Genomic DNA, 21,588 nt, shown 5'->3' with positions numbered 1-21,588 from the left:
TCAATTTCTCTCTCATAAAACCCTTATAATAAGAATAGAATTATCATTTATACACAAACAGTTATTTTTACGCTTTCATTTTATTTCATGCGTCAAATTATATAAGAATGATATGCAAATTGCTAACTTATGAATTGCAAGGAATGCGGCAAATGGTTTTCCTGAAAACAATTTAAAGTCACATTAAGGGTTCAAATACTCTTCAGCAATTGGACGTCAAGGTGAAATACTTGACCTATTCGAAGGATTTTCAATAATTTTCGCATTTCAAATGAATTATTACATACAAACCAAGTCTCACCCTCTCATTCTGCTACTAACGCAGAAGGCGGTAGCACCAAGTCGGCGCCGTTCTATTAACATCAAAAATGAATTTTCTCAAACTTTGTTAGTCGATTTTTTCAAAAAAAAAGATCTTGTTGTTTCGTGTAATTCTAAGATATTTGGCAACAAAAAAAAACGAGATCCTTTGGTCACAATCTGAAATAATTATACGGATAGAAAAAAATATTTTGCCGATTACGCCACTTGTACGGTTATATCTCCGAAACTTGAAATGTCAGCCATATGATCTTCGAAATCGACCCTCAGCCCAATTTCAGTCTCGAATGAGCTATAAATTATTGATATTGGTTAAAACATATCCGAGAAAATTGAGCGGTAATGAGTTTTGACGTTTCAAACTTCAAACCTGTTTAATAAGCCAAAAGTAGTTTCCAAACGAGCCTAATTTGGCTGAAATCGGGCGCGAATTGAGCCCGAAAAACAACGCGTCTTGTCGGTTACGTCACTCATACTGTTATATCTCCAGAATCAGAATCAGCCATTTGATCTTCGAATTTGATCAAAGACCCAATAGTAGCTTTTAAACGAGTCTAAGTTTGTTGAAATCGGATCAGTCATTTTCGAGAATATTGAGTTCGAAAAAAGGCAACAGGTTTTGTCGGCTGCGTCACTTATAATATATCCGGAATCGGAAGTGACAGTCATTTCCGGAATCGGAAGTGACAGTCATTTGATATTCGAACTCGATCTTTCGAACGAGTCTAAATTTGTTATAATCGGTTCAGTCATCTTCGATAAAATTGAACGCGAAAAAAATCGTTGAAAGGTGTACACACATACATTTTCTGATCTCGTCAAGCTGAGTTGAACGGTATATAACGCTAAGGGTCTTCAAGGCTCCGTTCGAAAGTCGGGTTTTCCAGCAGTTCTATTACCTTTCTATGGAGAAAGGCAAAAATACCTTTAAAATAAAAATTGGTATACTTATACTTTTGTTTTTGTCTGAACCGGAAGTCGTATAAAGATGAAACTCATGATTTTTTCAGGCGTGTTAATATCTTCTATTTGTATACAAGTTTGTGAAATTCGGTTCTGCCATCTATTAGAAAAATTAGAGCAAAAATTTTTATTTATTTATTTTTTGCATATATCACCCTCTAATTCCGGAACCAAAAGTCGGATCTCAATAAAGTTCAGGATCTTTGTGAGAATCGATTCTCTGGTCATCTCTGAAAAAAATCAGTACACAAAATGTTCAATAAAACGAAACAAAATGCTCTTTGATACATCGAAATAAACGCATTTTTGCATCTTCTAGATTAATCGAAAAATATGCATTGAAAGTCGAGTTTAATTTTTGTGAGGAGGAATCTTTATAAAAAAATCCCGGTGCCACCAAAATTCTAGGTAAATAACCGATTATCTACACTTTGGGTAATTTTCCTCTTTATTGTTTTACCCGTCTGTTCTTACGATTGGTTGGGAAAATTATGAGTGAACTATTATATTATTGTGATCAAGTTGAAATCATTATTGCAATGAGAGTGTACTAAATACTCCGAGCAAAATGAATATCCATCATCTAAATATCGAGGTCACCATCACTCGTTATGCGGAGACGCACTTCAGTTATTTTAGGTAGGTTTATACCCAAAATTAGGTGGCGACTGGTAAGAGTGTAGGCTTGTTTTCTCGAGTCATATAGTATATAACCCCTCAACTTCTGATAAACTTCTAGTATCGTTTATGAGCCAATGTTTCAACTTACGTGATTGTAAATACCGAAAAGGCCCAGCAAATTAGGGGGTATTTGAAACCGAAAATTTATTCTATACAGGAGAAGGAAATATTTCGGATTAGATTCGGATACGGACAAATAATTTTAATTACTAAACGAGTTCGAGTCGGACTGGGTTCAAGAATTTGCATATAGAGATTCGGTCCCATTTACTCGAAAACGAATCCGACGGGTTCGGATTTTTTTCATTTTTTGATCAGGTACGGGGCGAGTGCGGGTTTAGAAAACAAAAACTTTCGGGTTCAGTTTGAGTTCGACAAACGAACATTCACGGTGTCAGTAAAGGCATTTAATAATAACTTACTTCTGGAATCGCGTTTGAGTTGTTTTTATCGTTACTGCAATGCACTCTTTCCATTGTTGTCTGAAGTAATCTACCCAATAAAAAGAGAGTTCAGTGCAGTGCAAATAAAGGTAAGCTGAAGGAGCACAAATCAATTGTTGAATAAATCTAACGGTTATTCGGCTTTTCGTCTTCGATTCGTCAATGCATAGCAGTTTAAGTTGAACCGCCAGTGCAACATTCATAGCAGTTCAACTTGGAAAAGGCTGTGATTCTGTATTTCTTTTGAACCTTTCAATTATTTTCAAAATTCGTCATCTTGAATACTGTACTGAGCTTCGAAAACCACTCCCAAAGGCTCCCGTCTCCCGTGAAATTAATCATCACCTATGAACATTTATGTGCTTCAGCCACACCAAAGTTTCAATGAGTCACGCGCTACGTGGGCTTTTCCTGTCGGATCGGATGTTGTGAAAGGAATACTTGAATCATAGGCTGAGCCACGCTATTGGCAGCTGGGCCAGAAGCATGAGTCAATCTCCTTCACACGTTGGTTGCTCTGGTTCTCGCAAAACAACTGGGAACCGTTCTTGTTTATTATATTTCTTTGGTTATTGCTATCTTCTGTTGTAATGAGAACAAAAAGGGGTAAGTTTTCGACAGCCTTCTCTTTTGCTCCGAAGAAGTCCAGAGAAAGCACTTGGGCTAATGGCGCTGCTGTTACAAAAAAAACGACAGCATGAATCATCGCTTTCGCTTTGTGACGACAATTATCTGCAAAACGAATGTCGCACAAACATGTTGCACAGGATTTGTTGCGCGCCTGTCTTTAAACTGAAACGCATATTCCATAGACAAACAACTTTCAAAACAGATGACTTGATAGATAGATAGATAGATAGAGCGAACAAACAAACAAACAACAGACTGTTGCAAAATAATGCACACGCTTCTCTACCCACTACTCTACTTGTTTTATTTTTGTGTTATTGTTCTCCACGGTAGATTGACTTACCAAGCCTTGTGACGTCATAAGTACATTTTTTTCCGTACGTATTCCCATTCACATACAGCTACAAACATACACACACACGTTCGATTTGGATCAGTTGACTTCAAGGCTTTTGAGACGACGACGACGACGACGGACTAATGAACATATTTTCGCCCACTCCGACATTTGGTAGGTGTTTCTACGTCGTGTTTATCACTCTTCGTCGTCAGTCAGTCAGTCAGTCAGAATACCAACGCACACACGTCTGCTGATGGTGTCTCACTGGCTCTCTCACTCTCGTTCTCGGCCTGTGGTGATATTTGCTCAGAGCGAGAGAGGATTCGTAATCGCGTCGAATGGCTCCAATGGCTCACTCGTGACAGTGTGAGTAAGTTTGCTGAAAGTGGAAATGAAAGGCAGGAATAGAACGGAGTTTTCATGATGGCTGCTGGTGATGAATTTCGAATTTTGAAATTACAATCGTAGAGCGATTACGTTATGGATTTTAGAGTTCGAATTCGAAAATGAATTACTGTAAATCTACATTGTCGTTCTGCGGTCTATGTCACTGAAACGATCGTGACTTTTTTCTTGCTCGGACTAATTTTCGACATCTTTCGATTGGGCTGACATTTCTAAATACCGTGATCCATTTTATTTCTACTGATTCAGCTTGTTTAGCTGTTTAGAAGCTACAAAAAATATATTTTTTCAATTGAAGTTAAATTACGTCGATCGTTCAATCCTAATATAAATATAAATTCTCAATTAAACTTTATTTCTCTCATCCATTATCTGTATCGCATGTGTATTAGTGTTACCAACTAATTCTATTTTTCTCTCTCATTCTCTTGCACAATTCGATAATCGCTATTAGATTCACGCTCCCACACACACAGACATTACCAGTTTTTCGATTTCGTTTGCTTCTCTATCTCTTCCTGCTTTCCGCCATTCATTGCCATTCGTGGTGTGTGTTGTTTTTTTCTGCTTCGCACTTTGTGACCTCATTCGTTATTATAGCCGCAAACGTACGTCTGCCAACCCCACCACCTGGTCTGTACGTACCGTTCACTGTGTAGCGCACTGCTGTTGTGTACATAACCCAGGAAGGTCTCGCACGTTGCTCTTCTTCCCACGTTCTTCCGCTCCACCATCCGTCCGTCTGCCTGTACGTCCGTCATTCATCCATTCGCTCCTCGCGTGCCTCTGTCATGCATGGAATCGTGACCGAGACGCTGTTGTCATCCTCTCAGCGATGTTGTCTTCGAGGTGGAGGAGTTCACATACCTGTCTCACTCTCGCACCCACTTCATCCGGTGCCGTATTTTTTCCGTTGTGTGGCTGCTGCTGCTGCTGCTGCTACCAGACAGATCCAGTACTGTTTTGTTCCATTCAATTTCAATTCGATTTTTTTTGATAACTAAATACTAATAAGTTTTCGTATTTGCTTACATCTACTTTCAGATCCAATGCGTGAACATTAGAAACTCAATCGTGACACGACGGCAAACTCCTGTGAACCATTTTACATCCCCGTTGGAAGGGTTGATTGAAAGAAAAAACCCCATCAAACTTGCTGAAGGATATCAGTGCTCAAAGGAAAAAGAAAAACAAAAAGTTATTGTTATTGAACAAATGAAAAAAAGGTGTTGTCTGTGAACCCCAGTTGCAAACAAATAAAAACGTGAAAATAGAGAAACAAAAAAATCAGTGTAACAGCAATCACAGTAAACTCTGTGTTTTTGAGTGTGTTTACACCAGAAGTTTTCAGTGCAAAAAGAGAAAAGAAACAGAACCCCACCCCTTATCCATCCAGGATAAATCAGGAAGAAATCATTTTCCTATCAGATAGCTTGCGGTGTTCGTGCGGAGCAGGTGCAAAATTTGTGGATGCGAAGGAAGCATCCCCGGTGAAAATCGCTAGTGGACGAGTTGAAGTTATTTTATTTTTCGGTTTGAGTTTTAACAATTCAGCGGAAATTGGTTGCTCGTACGGCGGATATTTCCGTGCTCGTGCCTCCGTGATCGTGTGACATCCGCACTAGTTCCTGGTCCGGCAAAATAGGCTCGCCGTTGACTATACTGGGCTAGAGCAACAAATCCGAAGTGATCCCACCGTCGTTGCCCGTTTGTTGCTCGCCGTCGCTGCCTGGAATACAAACACTAGAACAGTAGGAAAGAATATCCGACGCCAATTTGGTTTTTTTTCTCTGTTGTTGTTGCTTCCTCTCCGACGGTTGGAAGGCAACCCGTCCATCCGTCCACAGGGTCGAATTGCACACCAGCTAGAAGTGCTTCGGAGTTCGGAGACCACAGAATGGAGCGTGAGTCGAATCCAATGCAGCCGATGTGTAGATCAGGTTGTGGATTCTACGGCAATCCCGCGCAAGACGGTTTATGTTCAGTATGTTACAAGGTGAGTAGTTCAAACAAAAAATGGTTCTAGCCTAGTTCGCCTAGATATTGCCAACATTTCGGAAGATTTTTTTTTTTTGAACTGTTGTCTACATTGCAAATAATATGCGGATAACTTCTCTCAAATCAATACTGGTTAATAGTAATGCTTGCTTAAGCTGAATTGACACTTTCGATTAATGCTAAACGTGGAATGTTTTTTTTTTCACATGACCTTTCTCTGGTGACCTCAAAAGGTAATGAAAATTACGCATCCCGGTGAACGATCATGTTTAGGTTAAAGCGGGGGCAAAATAAACGTTATTATAATAATATGACTACACATTTTTTTTTTGGTAAATGGTAGGTTTTATCGAATGTTGAAGTGGATATCATACTCTATTGCACTTGCCACATGGATTGTGCTATAAGCTTAGGTGATGTCAGAGGGGAAACATCTTTTAACATACGTCCATTCCTCTTCGATCACTCCTTGTTGGGAACCTGCCTTTATCTTTTCAACCATACGAGACTTGAAAGCCAAATCTAAGAATTTGAACTCAGAGAAAAACAAAAATTACTGCATCTGAGGCTTTGAAGAAAATATCGTGGAAATCCTGTGTATGAAAATATCGTAAAAGCTCTCGAGGATCCAGGTTTGGTGCTCAACAGGACCGATTTGAATTGAATTTCTCCGTGGTTCCAAACTGTTCAGTGCACTTTCCTCGAATGCAAAGGATCAGTAGCTGAGGATTGCTAATCCTCTTGATGGCCCGATTTGGTCAAATTCTTTCAAATTTTCTCTGAATGCGACGCACCAGTTCAATACTACATATTGTTTTGACTGATTTCGCGGACTTCACACTTGAAGTGATACACACGGCAGTTTGCTAAATTTTAAAGGTTTTATCAAAATTTTATTTCAATACAATACAAATTATCAAGGAAGGAAACACAAGTTGATTAAAAATTAAATTAAATCCTCAAACGGTTCGGTTCCGCAAACAATTTTTTTTAGTTTTTGTAGGTGTCAAAAATGAAAAAAAACTGTTTTAATGCAATATGCCTTTCTCATATTATTTATTTTCTCCTATATATTAAAGCAGAAATTCCTCGAAATACTACAATTTAGAAAAAAAGTTCATAAAATAGAATCGAAGATTTCTGTTGCATACTACTACTACTACTACTACATTCATATACTTTGACTGAGTTTAAGTTAGTAAACATCTATGCGAGAAAGGGAACTGTGCTCCATTTTATCACATTTGATCGGCATAGTGATATTCGGTTCATTCAACCATACACTAGTAAGACCTACAATTTTTTGTTTGGTAGTCGGACTTGTATAAAATTCAGCAAATCATTTATGGGACTATCAATGGTTTGTTTGGTTGCAGACTCCCGGGTTAGCGGTTCAATGCATAGGACGCTGGTCTTACAAGCAAGTTGTCGTATGTTCGAGCCCCCACCTGGAAGGGTTCTTAGTGTCAGTAGAATCCATAGTGTACTAGCTATGCAATGATTCTGTACACTAAGAATCGGCTGCGAAGTCTGTTGAAACAGGAAGGCCAAATTCCACAAAAGGATTGTAGTGCCAAGACTTTGACTTTGACTTTGGTTGCAGACTCTCATGGTCTGCAAACTTGAGAAATTCACTAGCCAATATAAAGAGGTAGTTTATGAAAAAATATCCTTAAAATTGACATTTTTACACTAAGTACCCTACCTCCGGAACCAGAAGTTTAATCCGAATGTAAATTGGAACATTTTTATGGTATCTCAAAACCTTTCGCATGAATCTAAGTTTGTTAAAATTGGGTCGGCCATCTCCGAGAAAAGTGAGTGACATTATTTTCACATTTTTGGTGCATATCACCCTGTAATTCCGGAACCAAAAGTCATATACAAATGATATTCAGAATATATTACATATACTGTATATAGCCTTTGCATTTTTGTGATTGTATAGCCTTTCTATATGAGAAAAGCAAAAACACTTGAAATTGATATTTTTACTCTAAGTACCCTACATCCAGACTCGAAATTTGGATCTGAATAAAAATCGGGATATTATTATGGTATCTGAAGACCTCAGTTGAATCTAAGATGGTAAAAATGATCATTTTCAGTATTTTGGTACATAACATATAACACTGCAACTCCGGAATCGGAAGTCGGATCCAAATAAAATTTAGCAACTTTGTATGGACCGTAGGACCTTTTATTTCAATCTAGAGAAAAGTGAGTGACAATTTTTGTCACACACATACATACACAGCCATTAACTCAGTTCGTCGAGCTGAATCGAATGGTATATGAAATTCGGGCCTTGGTTGAAAAATCGGTTTTCACAGTGACTGAATAGCCTTTCGATATGAGAAATGCTGAAATATTGCTAGTAAGCTCGAAACATTCCTATGGGTGAAACCAGCACAATGCGAACTGCCGTCATTTGAAATCAAGCGCTTCAATCTAAAAGATATTTCTCACAGATGAAATAGTGTGTATTTTCAGTGTGTGCAATAAAAAAATCGAGTTGTGATCCGCATAACAAGTTATAAAAAAATATGACTATATTTTTAATTTTGGTTGAAAATCATTCCCAGATGAGTTTAGGAAACCAAGACGTAGTCGTACGTCAAAATTCCTAAAAAGGCAACTATTGTTTGTAATGAAATGACTTGTCAAATAAATGACAAAAAGAAATTAAAACATGATTTCATTCAGCGATTATCTTTCGAGAATTTCACAATTCAATTGAATTTAAAAACTAAAATGGAGTTCTTTGAATGATAAATGTTTTTTTTCCAAGCACTTCAAACACATCCGCCAATTTCCGCTATCTCTAGAAGGTTTTCTACGATCGTCGAAAGAATAATCTATCAAATTTCTCGAAAGACGGCATCAGTGACTCTTTTCTCAACTGAATCAATCATATGCGCCATGACAGCTTTGGAGTGCCTCAAGGCTGTCAAGTAGGACCATTTATGTTCATACTCTTACTACTTACTTTTTCATCTTAATGACAGAGAAAGGTTTTACAATGATTTTTACCTGTTGGTGCTCGAATCTGTAGTAGTTTTGGTTTCCAAAGAGGTTCTGGGGTGTAGTTACTTATCATATTTTAGTCACTATTTATAGCCAAACACCACAGGTTTTCATTATATCGATGAAAGAATGAGAACTGAAATTCTTCTGATTATCCCTGCAGACGTTAGTTTGGTTTTGGCTTGTCATAGAGGAATAAATTTGTTGAATAATTTTTTTCACTACCACAGCTTACCGTTTTTTTTCGATCGCGCTGTTCGTCGCCATCTCGTAACATTGATGTATTAACAGGTGGTGCAGGCCACATGGCTTGCTTGAGCCGGCAACCAAAACTTTGTATGCTTTGAATCCATCGTAGCTAGTTCGAACGACGAAATCAAGCACGTGGTTTTAGTTTCATTTAATCTGCTCAAGCAAAGCTTTTTTCAACAATACAGAAATGACAAGCTAGCTCCACCTTTTCTAGCTAATTGATCTGGTAACACAAGAGTTGATTACAAAGTAGCTAAAAATCACCGATTTATTAGCAAGCCAAACTGCTGAGAAGAACTAGACTGGAAGTCGAGAAGCCCTAAGATTCCGAAAAATATTTTATTTTTCGTCTAAAGGAACCAGATTTGAACTTTTCAACCAAAAGTGGTGTTTTCAGAGAAACATCTAATCAGCTCATGATGGAATAATATGATATTACATATTTTAGTACCTGAGAATATTTAAGTTTACAAAAACTTGGAGTAGGTAATGTGAGAGACAAAGCCGCGAGATTGACGTAGGACTGCATTCTAGATGTGTATAGATATTAACTGCTGTGATACGGTTTGACCGTTTAAGATTTTCTAGTCATGAAAAGGACCATTCGGTTTTGGATGATTGCGTTTGTATTCTAGGAATTAGAGCGGCAGTTTAAGACGGTTTTCTAAAAAAGGTCTTACCGTTACTTTTGGCTTTGGAAATGACTATTTGGATACGGATGATGATGTTTGTATTCCAGAAAGGACGCTATTCCAAGTCATTTGCAATGTGAGCCTGGACCTAGAAGCAGTGTTGGTGATTGCCGATAGTTTGACAGAAGCTGCTCGATATTTCTCTATATTGTATACAGCATTTTCAATCTGGTAGAAGATGCTACAAGTACTCGTGTCTCTCAATGAATGAACCGTGAGAGAATTTCTGGAGCGTTGAATACTCTGAGTATTTCACGGCCCTCAAAAAATCACAGTCCGAATTTACCAAGAGAGAATCGCAATTATCACAGAAAATCGAATCGATGATTCGACTCGATCATTCTCATTCTAAGTTGCAATATCTCAAAACTATTGTGTGGAGCATTCACATACATTTTCATAGACACATCTTATACATAGTTAGAATAACCGGCAATAGTAAAATGATTCTATCGCAATTATCAACTGTCCATATAGAATCGGATCGTGAAACAAGAATAATCGACCGTTAGTTGCTTCAGAGAGAATCCCCACAGCAGCGTGCTAACCTTTCGTTCTCAGACAGGTCATCGAGAGAAATTCGCTCTCACGCTGGTGTCGATTCTATATTGAATGAACCATGCCGGTTTTTTGTTGCTGCGATGATATTCGTCTCTCTTTGATGGCACTGATTGAATCGTGTGAAGAGTTGCTAGAGAGCGTTCTTTGGCACGATAAAAGCCACCATTGCCTAGAAGAAATCATTACATGTATATAATCGTAACACAAGTCGTAGAATTATTCATATATTCCAAAATGTCATACATCTCAATATTTGAGTGGAAGAAACTATCGAAATGCTGTACGGGATACATTTCCGGCTTTCAGAAGGGGCTTTCAAATTGTGAAATTTTCTACGATATTCGGAACATTTTCTCGAACGCGATGCAGCCAAATGCTAGCTTTATTTGCGCTCGTTTGGTGTTCCCTGTTCCGGCAGAATGCATTGTTATGGGGTTTGGGGCTCGTCCCTGTTAAGCTGTCAAGGTTCTTGTTAATCATTCGGATGGTTTATTGCCGTAAAATAAAATCAGCATGTCATGTTTACTTGAATTAAGGTTTAATATAGCTCCGTTCCAATGTCGTGTTTCCAGCAATTCTATTAACTTTTTATAGAGAAAGGTCTCGCTTTCTTTAAAGAATCGTCTGGCATTAACTTCACAGCTAAATATGCAAAAATTGGAATAAAACTAATAAAATATTTCAAATGTCAATTTATTAATGAATTGACATTTAAAATATTTTGTTAGTTTTATTCCAATTTTTGCATAATTAGCTTTGAAGGGAATGTAATGCCAAGACTTTGATTTTGATGTCTTCTGGGACGAAAGTGACATTTTTGGTAGTATACCATTCTACCGTTGATTTCGAGTAGTGGCAAGAAGCAAGATCTGGCCAGAAGATAACAGGATCCTTGTGGCTTCGAATCATGGATAGAAGTCGTTTTTGTAAACATTCCTTCATGTATATTTCGCTGTTCATTGAAGCAGTGATAATGAAGGGTTTCGAAATCTTACCGCAGCTACAAATTGCTTGCCAGACCATAGTTTTCTTACCAGATTTTTCGACTTCAATCGATGTCTCGGACTGGTTTAGCACTTGCCCTTCTCGCACCGTATAATATTGTGGTCCCGGCAAGGATTTGTAATCGAGCTTCGCGTAGGTTTCGTCGTCCATGATTATGCAGTTCAAATTTCCAGAAAGAATCGTATTGTACAGCTTTCGAACCCTCGGGCCTGATCGATGCTTCTTGTTTCGGACTACGTTTTGGTTGTTTCTGTTTCTTATAGGTTCGAATATTCAAACGTTCTGTAGCACGAAGAACATTTCACTTCGAAGTGCCCACTTTTTTGCCACATCGCGAACTGAAACCTCCTTCTTTTGCTCGAGCGCCTTCAGTACACGTTTATCCAACTGTGGGTTAGCAGGACCTTTTTTTCGACCCGTTTTCGGTTTATCCTCGAAGGTGTTATCCTCACCGAACTTCCTGATTGCATTTCGCACGGCTTTTTCACTTAGTCCTTCCATTTTTGCTATCTTTCTTAGTGACAGTCTCCGTTCTGTGCACCATTTGTACACAATTTTTCGACGTTGTTCTGCTGAAAGTCCACGCATTTCGAAACAAACTAATGAAAACGAATAAACAACTGCACAAGTGTTTTTTTGCGAATGGTTGCGTCCATACTTTCTGGGACAGTCTTTATATACCATTCTCTTTGTGTGTACACCTTTTCGAAATTTTTTTACCGCTCCATTTTCTCGGAGATGGCTGAACCGATTTTAACAAGCTATTGATTGAATGGCTGTTGTTTGCGGTGCTGGAGGTATAATGGTATAAGTGACATAACCGCACTTTTTTCTCTGCGCTTAGTTTTCTCGGAGATGGACAAACTGATTTCAACAAGTTTAAGCTCGTTTGAAATTTACTATTGAGTCATTGATCAAATATGAAGTTCAAATGACTTTCAACATTCCGAGATATGATGGTATGACTGATGCAACCGAAAAAATAGTGCTTTTTCTTTTCCACTCAAATTTATCTGATAACTGAACCGAACCGATTTTGACATTTATAGGCTTTTTTGAAAACTACTATTAAATCATGCAGTCTACCGTTCTGGGGATATAATGGTATAAGTGACATAACCGCACTCTTTTCCGGCTCAATTTTCTCGAAGACGACTCAACGAATTTAGATAAACTTAACGGCTCACTTCAAAGCTACAATGTTGTCCTTGAACAAGTTTGAGAAATTTTGATGAACATTTCCGGTTGGAGAGATGTGATGTTATATATGACGTAACCGACAAATCTCCAAAATTTTCCGGAAATCCCTGAACCGATTTTGAAAGTCTTCGATCTGTTTGAAATCTGCTATAACAGATCGGCTGAAAAGTTCGTATCGTTTCTATGAGACGGCACCACTAGAATTAAATCCATACCATTTTCAGTTAGTACCAACCTTCAAAAGATACGTGTATAAATTTGACAGCTGTCTGATTATGAGTTTGTGAGATATTGCATTTTGAGTGAAGCTACTTTTGTTATTGTAAAAAAAATGGAAAAAAGGAATTTCGTGAGTTGATGAAACACTACTTTTTGATGAAAAAAAGTGCCACCGATACCAAAAAATGGCTTGATGAGTGTTATCCAGACTCTGCACCGGGCGAAGCAACAATTCGTAAGTGGTTTGCAAAATTTCGTACTGGTCATATGAGCACCGAAGACGATGAACGCAGTGGACGTCCAAAAGAGGCTGTTACCGATGAAAACGTGAAAAAAATCCACAAAATGATTTTCAATGACCGTAAAGTGAAGTTGATCGAGATAGCTCACACCCTAAAGATATCAAAGGAACGTGTTGGACATATTATTCACGAATATTTGGATATGAGAAAGCTTTGTGCAAAATGGGTGCTCACAATCGATCAAATACATACGAAATGATGATTCTGAACAGTGTTTGGAGCTGTTATATCGAAATAAAACCGATTTTTTCGTCGATATATAACAATGGACAAAACATGGCTCCATCACTTCACTCCGGAGTCCAATCGACAGTCAGCTGAGTGGACTGCACGCGATGAACCGAACCCAAAGCGTGGAAAGACTCAACAATCGGCCGGTAAGGTTATGGCGTCTGTATTTTGGGATTCGCATGGTTTAATTTTCATCGACTACCTTGAAAAGAGAAAAACCATCAACCGTGACTATTATATAGCGTTATTAGAGCGTTTGAAGGACGAAATTTTAAAAAAACGGCCTCATTTGAAGAAGAAAAAAGTTTTGTTTCATCAAAACAATGCACCGTGTCACAAGTCGATGAAAACCATGCTGAAATTGAACGAATTGGGCTTCGAATTGCTCCCTCATCCACCGTATTCTCCAGATTTGGCCCCCAGTGACTTTTTCCTGTTCTCAGACCTCAATAGAATGCTCGCTGGTAAAAATTTTTAGTAGCAATGAAGAGGTAATCACTGAAACTGAAGCCTATTTTGAGGCAAAGGACAAATCGTACTACAAAAATGGTATCGAAAAGTTGGAAGATCGCTATAATCGCTGTATCGCCTCTGATGGCAATTATGTTGAATATTAAAAACGAATTTTGGCAAAAAAATGTGTGTTTTTATATTAAACGATACGAACTTTTCAGCCGAACTGTTACGGTTATATGATATGCTCACAATACTATCGGCCGAGGGCTTAGTCTTATAAATGTATTAATGAGACTATTTGAATGGCAAGAGAAAGGCATTATCACACCACTAGTTGAATAAGGAAAGGGTTTTTTTCTTGGTATACGGAAAAAAGTATACGCCTAATGAATCCTTCATACGTTATAATGGTAGTTTGATGTTTGTAAAACATTGGTGACATATGAAAATAGTTGACAAACTGTTCTCTGTCGCTGGATAATCGTCGAAGAATTTTTTACACGAACGTTTTCATCCGTTTTTTGTTTCGTATGAAAATATTAATCATAAATAGAGTTTTTCAAAAGGAATATGCCCTTAAAATCCAATTTTTATGTTGAAATCATCATTTCTAACGTACCGCTTCTACCATTTCCTTTTTCAATTTCAGGATTCTCTGAGAAAAAAGCAGCAACCGCCAGTCAGTAGCACATCAGTATCTTCCAATGCACCACCGCCCCCGTCGGCCGCTTCACCCGCATCTTCCACCAACATTGGCACCGTGGTCACGTCGCAGAGCTTCGTCAGTACAGCCGCAGCCGCCGCAGCATCAGTGTCCGCAATCCCATCCGCCACCTCAATCTCATCGATCACAGTAACAAACACCGCACAGCCCACAGTCCACAGTGCGCTATTTAGTTCCGAGAGTAAGGATGTGAGTATCGCCGGTTTTCGGCCGGGTTTGAATCGCGTATCGCTAATTTTTTGTTTGTTTGGTTTGGTTATTATCATCACCAACTCCGCGGGGCGGTATTTGAACTCTGAAACTACTCCTCTAAAACTACTACTGCTACTCCGATGGCAGCAGGATGACTTGGTGGAAAGTTCCGACAGTGCGAATGAGTGGGAAGATTTTTGCGTAGACGTGGTTGATTTGCAAGCCAACCCGGCCGGTCCTAGTACTAGTAGCGGTGTCCGGAAGTCTTGCGAAGCAACGACCGCCGAAGATCGTCCACTGGAAAATCTTTCCGGCGCGAACAGTAGCAAGTCAAGAAAATCAAGACGACGCGTAGGTTTTGAACTACATATTTGCTGATACAATAGTAGTAATCATTTAGTTTTGTGAAAGGTTTTTTTTTTGAATTTCAAATTGAAAAGTTTCCCGCTTGAGTTGTGTCCAGTAGTAAATAATACCTTGGAATTTGTTTTCATTCCAGAAAATCGATGATGACAGTGGAGCGAGCTCTAGTAATAACTCCGATGCCAGCGACGACAAAGACGGTGATAAAGACGGCAAGAAGAAAAAGAACCGATGTGTGACTTGCCGCAAAAAAGTAGGACTGACTGGTAAGTTTGATTCGTTTTTCGTTCGTTGGAATGGCCAATAATTATGGTTTGATTTTTTCTTCTCCAAAAAAAAAAAATAGGCTTCGAGTGCCGATGTGGAGGTCTCTTCTGCGCGATACATCGATACAGTGATAAGCACGACTGCTCGTTCGACTATCGGGAGCTTGGCGCGGCGGAAATTAGACGTAACAATCCGGTCGTGGTCGGAGAAAAAATTCAGAAAATTTGAACACTCGTGCCATATAATGTCTGTCTAATATACATCTAATTCAATTTAATCTTAATGAGATATAAATAATAATATTAAAAGAAATGAATGAAATGGATGGTAAACACAACTAAAAGAAAAAAAACAACAGCAAAACAAGCAGAACCCTTATACATATTACTACAATAATGAAAAGAAAAAGTTAAAAAACCCCCATCAAACAAACAATTAAAGCTAGTAATTATATTTCATAGATTTAATGTAATTGAAAGTGCTGTTGAAAGTGGTACATTTCATTTCCTTTCAGCGCATTAAATCCACATCCTAGAAGAAGAAGAAGGAACACACAATCGGATCAATACACACGTCGCCGCCGCAAAGGCTTACGTGCTGCGCACCACCATCTAAAAGTCACGGCGAAGTGTGTGCGTGCCCCTTTTCGGGTGTATGTGTGTATTTCCCATTTTGGAATGTGTATAAGGAAACTATTTACTGCAATGTACTATTTTACGCAATTTCAATTTTCTTTTTTGTATAGTCTCCTCCCGTTTTTCTCCTTAGTCTTTCCTGAACCCGCTTCCCCGTGTAAAAAGTTCCCCGCTTTCCCGGCTTCCCTTGCATCCCGCGCCTGTTTCTGCAATTTAAACAACAGCAACAAAAACAACAGATTAGAATAAGCATACAGAACGCTATTACCTACTACTATTACTACTATCTAGGAGTAAAACCAGAAAGATAGCTTGATGAAGGAAACAACAGAAAGAAGGCAAAATCACGCGTTTCAGAAGGGAGTATGTACTACTATTTGGCTCTCGCGTGTGCCGTCTGCTGCGCACCGAGCTGTCGATGCAGAAATAGGGCAAAACAAACAAATATGTGTGTGAATGGTATGTACTAGTACTAATAGGTAGAAATCGCGAGAAGAAAAAAAAATACAAGAGAAAGAAAAAAGCAAAGTTAATCCAGTCAAAGCAAAAAGAGAAAACAGCAAAGTGGCGAGAACCGTTTCTGCGGAAACCAACTACGAAAAGTAACTAATTTCTGTTTCTGGATCTAGGAAACAATCACAGGAAAAGTATATTTTAGTAACAAAATGAAAATAATGCAAAAAAAAACAAACAAAAAAATACGAATAAACGAACAAAAACGCAGAAAACCACTGGCAGTGAGTTTATAGTAGGCGGTGGAACGAAAGTTCCACCACGTGTGTATAAAGAAGAACAGAAATGATATTTTTTTCATTTACCCTAGGTTCATTTTATAAGGAAACTACTACTACCAACACGGAAAGGAGTTTTATGAACTTTAAAGCAAAAACTTATATACGACGCTACTGTGTAATCGCAGGCATGTTTCAAAATGTGTTTTTTTAGAGGATCGTAGGTCAACTTTCTGAAAACTCTGTCGTCTGTCTATCCAAACCAAACTCTCGTGTACACTCGATGCAATCACATTATTCCCTAGTTCCCGACCACCACTGCGGTTTCGATGATTGGGAAGTTTTGTGCTTTTTCTGGTTTTAAGTTTTGAGGAGGATAGCCCAGCAACCCCGGCATACGGTGGTTATGGCGCTATATTTCGATTAAACAAAAGAGAACAATCAAACATGTTTCCACACACACAATCAGCGTCCCTTTCGGGAAGATGAGCAGAGAGGGTAGGTGGGCAGTTGAGCATCAGGTTTTTGCGTTTGTTTCTTAATTTGTTTTGTTAGTTTAGGCCTAAACAAAAGAATAATCTCATTGATTGGCGGACGCAGGCGAGTATGACGACATCCGGAAGCCGCCAAATGGTAGAAAGGTGGATAAAGTTCTAGTCCGATCAGTTTATAAACCACATCCACTTGGCTGGCATCCCGTGGTTTTGTTTTTTCAAGCTGACAGCGGAAGATTCGTGTTTAGATTGGAGAAACAACTGTGCAATCAGTGTAACTATTTGTCGATCAGTCTTTGTTTTCGGTAAAATTTGAGGAAAGTCATCAAAAAAGGTCCTGTTTTAGCCCAACTGATTGGTTGGTTTGATTGGCCCCAAAAATCCATGACTCTTCCAAATGTACAGCGAGAAGTGAAAGTTGGAAAAAAATACATGAAATAATGAGATTCTAGTGCAATTTTGTAAGGTGTTTACCTCACACATTTTATTGTTATTTACTTGAAACTTTTGTTTAATTTTTTAATGTTTTTTTTGTCGCAAATCTGCTGCCGGAACTGCCCACTGCCGCCACTGTTGTCCACACAATCAACTTTGTTGGGTAATTCTTGCATCTTTAGATTAGTTTTGAAACGTTACTGCTAAATAAAATCACCTACCGAGATTTGAGAAGCTGAGATCGTTGATCCAACTTAAGTGTGTACACACCTAATTTTGGCTTAGAAATTGTTAGATCTTTTGACGAGTTTTCAACAGCCGAATACGCCAATTGTACTGATAAGCGGCATGAGCAGCCCCGCACGTGACAATATTATTGTCAGTTCAGAGTATTGTCAATACCGTCAATCCAATTGGCTTGGTAACTTGTATCCGCATTTTTCGCAAAAAAACAACCAAGCGTTTGCAGTTTTGTACTCCTTGTATTGACAATCATATTGTCTTGTGTTAGAGTCGCTATAGATCAGTGAGAAGAAATAGTAACAAAACAACATCTTTCGCTGATGATTTGGTTGAAATTAGCTGCCGAGATTGTGACAGCTGAGATCGGTAATTCAATTAAAGTGTACACATTAAACTTCTTTTGGTAATTTGTTTTATCTTACGACAAATTTTGAACAGCCACACTATCGAATATTTTCATTCTACTGCTACTGCGTGGAATGAGATGTTGTTAGGCCCGGCCTAGCAAAGATTTTGTTTTTCAACATAATCTTCATCTAGAGTGATACATTCGACCCATTGGTTCTTCAACATTTTGATGTCCTTTGAAAAAAAAACGTTTTGTCAAGGCCTACAAAATAGGTTTCCGTTTCTGCAATGACCTCATAATTTGACCAAAATTTCTTTCCCTGGAGAAACCTTTTCAGATTTTGAAATAGATAATAGTCGCTGGCGGCCAGGTCTGGAGAATACGGTGGACACGTACTATAGCAGCACTTCTGAAGTTTAAATTGGATTTTCGATTTCAATTGCTCATTTCATGACAGCGGAGCCTTGAGAAACGGCTGTCAACAAATGCTTACTTTTGCTTTGTCCACGTTCGGCTGTTCGAACCCCATCAAAATATGCAAGGATTACCGAACCATGTGAAGTGTGTAAGCTTCATGCGAGTTACCATCAATCGAACATACATGAAACGCATCTCCTCGTTTGTTTGATCTTCGTTCCAAGGTTTCTTTTCTGTCGATTCAACTGAATACCGTAGATTGGGTTCTCTTTGTACAGATAATCAAAATTTCAAGCAGATCGTGGGAAAGAAAACAGAGAGAGGTAGCATAAATCTTTTCAGCAGTCATCACTGACCCCGGGATTAGGGTTGTAGTAATACAAAAAAAACATTAGCCGACCCAGAACTAAAATTTAATCGTTACATCTTTAGAGAGAAAGAGGAAGAGAGCTACGCGTGTGCTGATTTGTTTTTAATAAAAAAAAAACCTGTTTTACTATGTCTTCGTTCTTTGTTCTTTTTTATTGTCATAGTACCTATTTTTTACCGGATTGTACCCACTTTAGGAAAAACCATGTTCGCGTACTATTTCGGTCGTTGTTGGTGTCCCCTATGCCGCTTCCCTCTTTGGCATAGTTTGCTTCCGTATATATATTTTTTTGATAATCATTTTTTAATATTTGTGTATAGCTGCCATTTTGAATCTGCTTCTTTAGAAAGAAACAACTAAAAACCTACACTTACACACACATACCTGTACGTTAGTAATGGACACACACACACAAACGTACACTTTCACTGCGGTGGCTCCTTGAAAAAAACTGGTGACAAAATTCAATGAAAATGCAAAAAACACGTTTTCTCTTGTTTGATTTTAGTTAGTTTTAAATTTCTGGATGTGGAGTTTATTCTTATTATTGATATATTATCACCAAGAAGAACAATGCCGCAATACAGCGAGATATATTGAATTCAATTTATAATCTTATTACATTCAAACGCAAAACGTAAGAACACATCTCTATTAAACTATATTTGCTAAACAAAAAGAAGAAAAAAAAGATTCAATTCATATGTGTATAAAGTAACTGCAAATATAATACCATCTGAAGCAACAGAAAACTATAGAGACTTATTAGCGGCAGAGGTAAAACAAAAAAAAACAAGTGTGAAATGCTAATTGACATGTAGTAGACTTTTGCGTTTTGTTCCGAATGAAAATAAAGTGCGTATTGCAAAAAAACAAAAACAACAAAAAACCGAATAACATTGCAACAACAGTTGAACTGAAAGAAACCAATAATCTAAACAACCAACTATTTCAAATGGTCCATTTGTTTGTTTTGGTCTTTCCCATACGAATACGAACATTACTGCGCGAGAGTTTTTCGTATTCGTTTCATGGTTGTACATGTTGTCAATCTGTAGGAAATCGACAGAAGTAATCGGCCGGTTACACATACACACACCACACACCGTTCGACAAAGAAATTAACTAAAAGGACAAACATTCAGAAGATGAGAAACAATAGAGAATATGAAAGAGGAATAAGAAGAAAAAACACAACTTATAGCTATAATTTTCGTTCAATTACACGATTATTGTTTTTAAATCAATTGAATTAATTCAAGCAAAAAATATACCCATACAATAAAATTGTTGCACTGTTTGATTCATTTTCTACCGAAACATATTCGAATCGAAGCCTGGAATCATGTACGATGATAATCACCAAGTTCTTGTCACAACTGCTAGAGGGCTAACATCACGCTCAAATGACGGGTCACCTCGAATTGATTACCTTCCTTCCTGATGGAGTTAGCTATTTGATTGTCACTTTTCACAGCAATTTTATATAGGTTTAGAAGTGGATTGAAAAAAAAAAGATTCGTTAGATGAAATTGAAGCCGATGATGAAAATATTATCTGTAAAAATTAATTTGGAATTGAAATAGAATACTTTCTTCGTAAAATTAAGTGACCTGTTTTGATTATTTTCGTGTTGCTACTGTGACGAGAAACACAATACGAAAGTGGAATGCTACCGAGTTTATCGGTTGGTTCAGTGGTTCATCGACATGAAAGATTTGTCCATCAAATAAAATCGAAAGCATCGATTGTCTTCTGCCAATCACAGCATGCCATCATGATATCATCCGGTTGGTTTGTCTCGTACGGCCAACGGTATCGATCGTTGCTTTACACCTTACATTTCATTCAGTAGCAATTCAACTTGGGTCAGTATAGGGGGGTTTCGCGTCATGCATAAAAAATACCGCATCGTTCTCCTTCCTATGAATCTTCGAACAAAGAGGAATCTATAAATATCACTATTTTACAATTTTTTTCTTTAGTCGCTTTAGACTGCCTGATAAAACTTAATTTTGGCATTGAACATGGTTGAAATTCGTCTCACTATTCATTCAATCAGTAATCATTTGCTCGGTGTACAGTGCGGCGGTGTATGTAGGTATGCCAAATATGTGTTCGTTTGGGTGGGTGTTCACTGCATTGCAATTCGCTATTATTTTTGGTTCACCGGTGAACGATAGGGTTGCAGTAACCGCTGTACTTACAGAGTAAGCTCAGAATTACCGTATTTTAACCGCTGCTAGTTAGGCTTTTTTGTCAGCATGATCATTGAGTTCCTAATACTATTAGTTAGTTATGAGGAAATTTTCATTGAATGAAAAAATTATAGACGAAAACTTAAATTTTTTCTTCAAATGTAAAATATTACTATATTTTGAAAACTTGTGTATGATGGTATTTTTGTCAACATAATCATTCAGTTCCCGCCAATGTTGCCAGGTATACTGATTTCTCGATAGTTATACCGATTTTTGACCCCTGTATCGCAATACAGATATGTTCTAAAATACCGATAATTCACGTATCATACAGATAAATACTGATTTTGGGGCTAAGCTTGGCTAGGTATGAGAAAAGGTTGTCGTGGGACCTTTTTTTGCTTACTTCAATGAGCTCTGGTGACATTTTCCTGGTACTTA

General features: G+C 38.0%; 1 protein-coding gene across 4 annotated transcripts in view; it reads left to right on the top strand.

The window, feature by feature from the left end:
• The window catches only part of LOC131431342 (AN1-type zinc finger protein 6), an 84,384-nt gene extending 65,305 nt beyond the window's left edge, over nucleotides 1-19,079 (top strand). For all 4 annotated transcript variants that reach the window (XM_058596997.1, XM_058597013.1, XM_058597005.1 and 1 more), the window contains 4 exons: nucleotides 4,828-5,779; nucleotides 14,376-14,639; nucleotides 15,142-15,271; nucleotides 15,352-19,079. In XM_058596997.1, coding sequence (XP_058452980.1) covers nucleotides 5,681-5,779; nucleotides 14,376-14,639; nucleotides 15,142-15,271; nucleotides 15,352-15,500 — 642 coding nt within the window. In that variant the 5' untranslated portion in view covers nucleotides 4,828-5,680 and the 3' untranslated portion in view covers nucleotides 15,501-19,079. The remainder of the gene's footprint in view (nucleotides 1-4,827; nucleotides 5,780-14,375; nucleotides 14,640-15,141; nucleotides 15,272-15,351) is intronic.
• The last annotated feature ends 2,509 nt before the right edge of the window (nucleotides 19,080-21,588 follow it).

This window comes from Malaya genurostris, chromosome 1, assembly GCF_030247185.1.
Source record: "Malaya genurostris strain Urasoe2022 chromosome 1, Malgen_1.1, whole genome shotgun sequence".
In the NCBI taxonomy this organism is placed as follows: Eukaryota; Metazoa; Arthropoda; class Insecta; order Diptera; family Culicidae; genus Malaya; species Malaya genurostris.
Note: the sequence above shows the minus strand (reverse complement) of the source record. Positions and strands in the feature narration are given on the sequence as shown.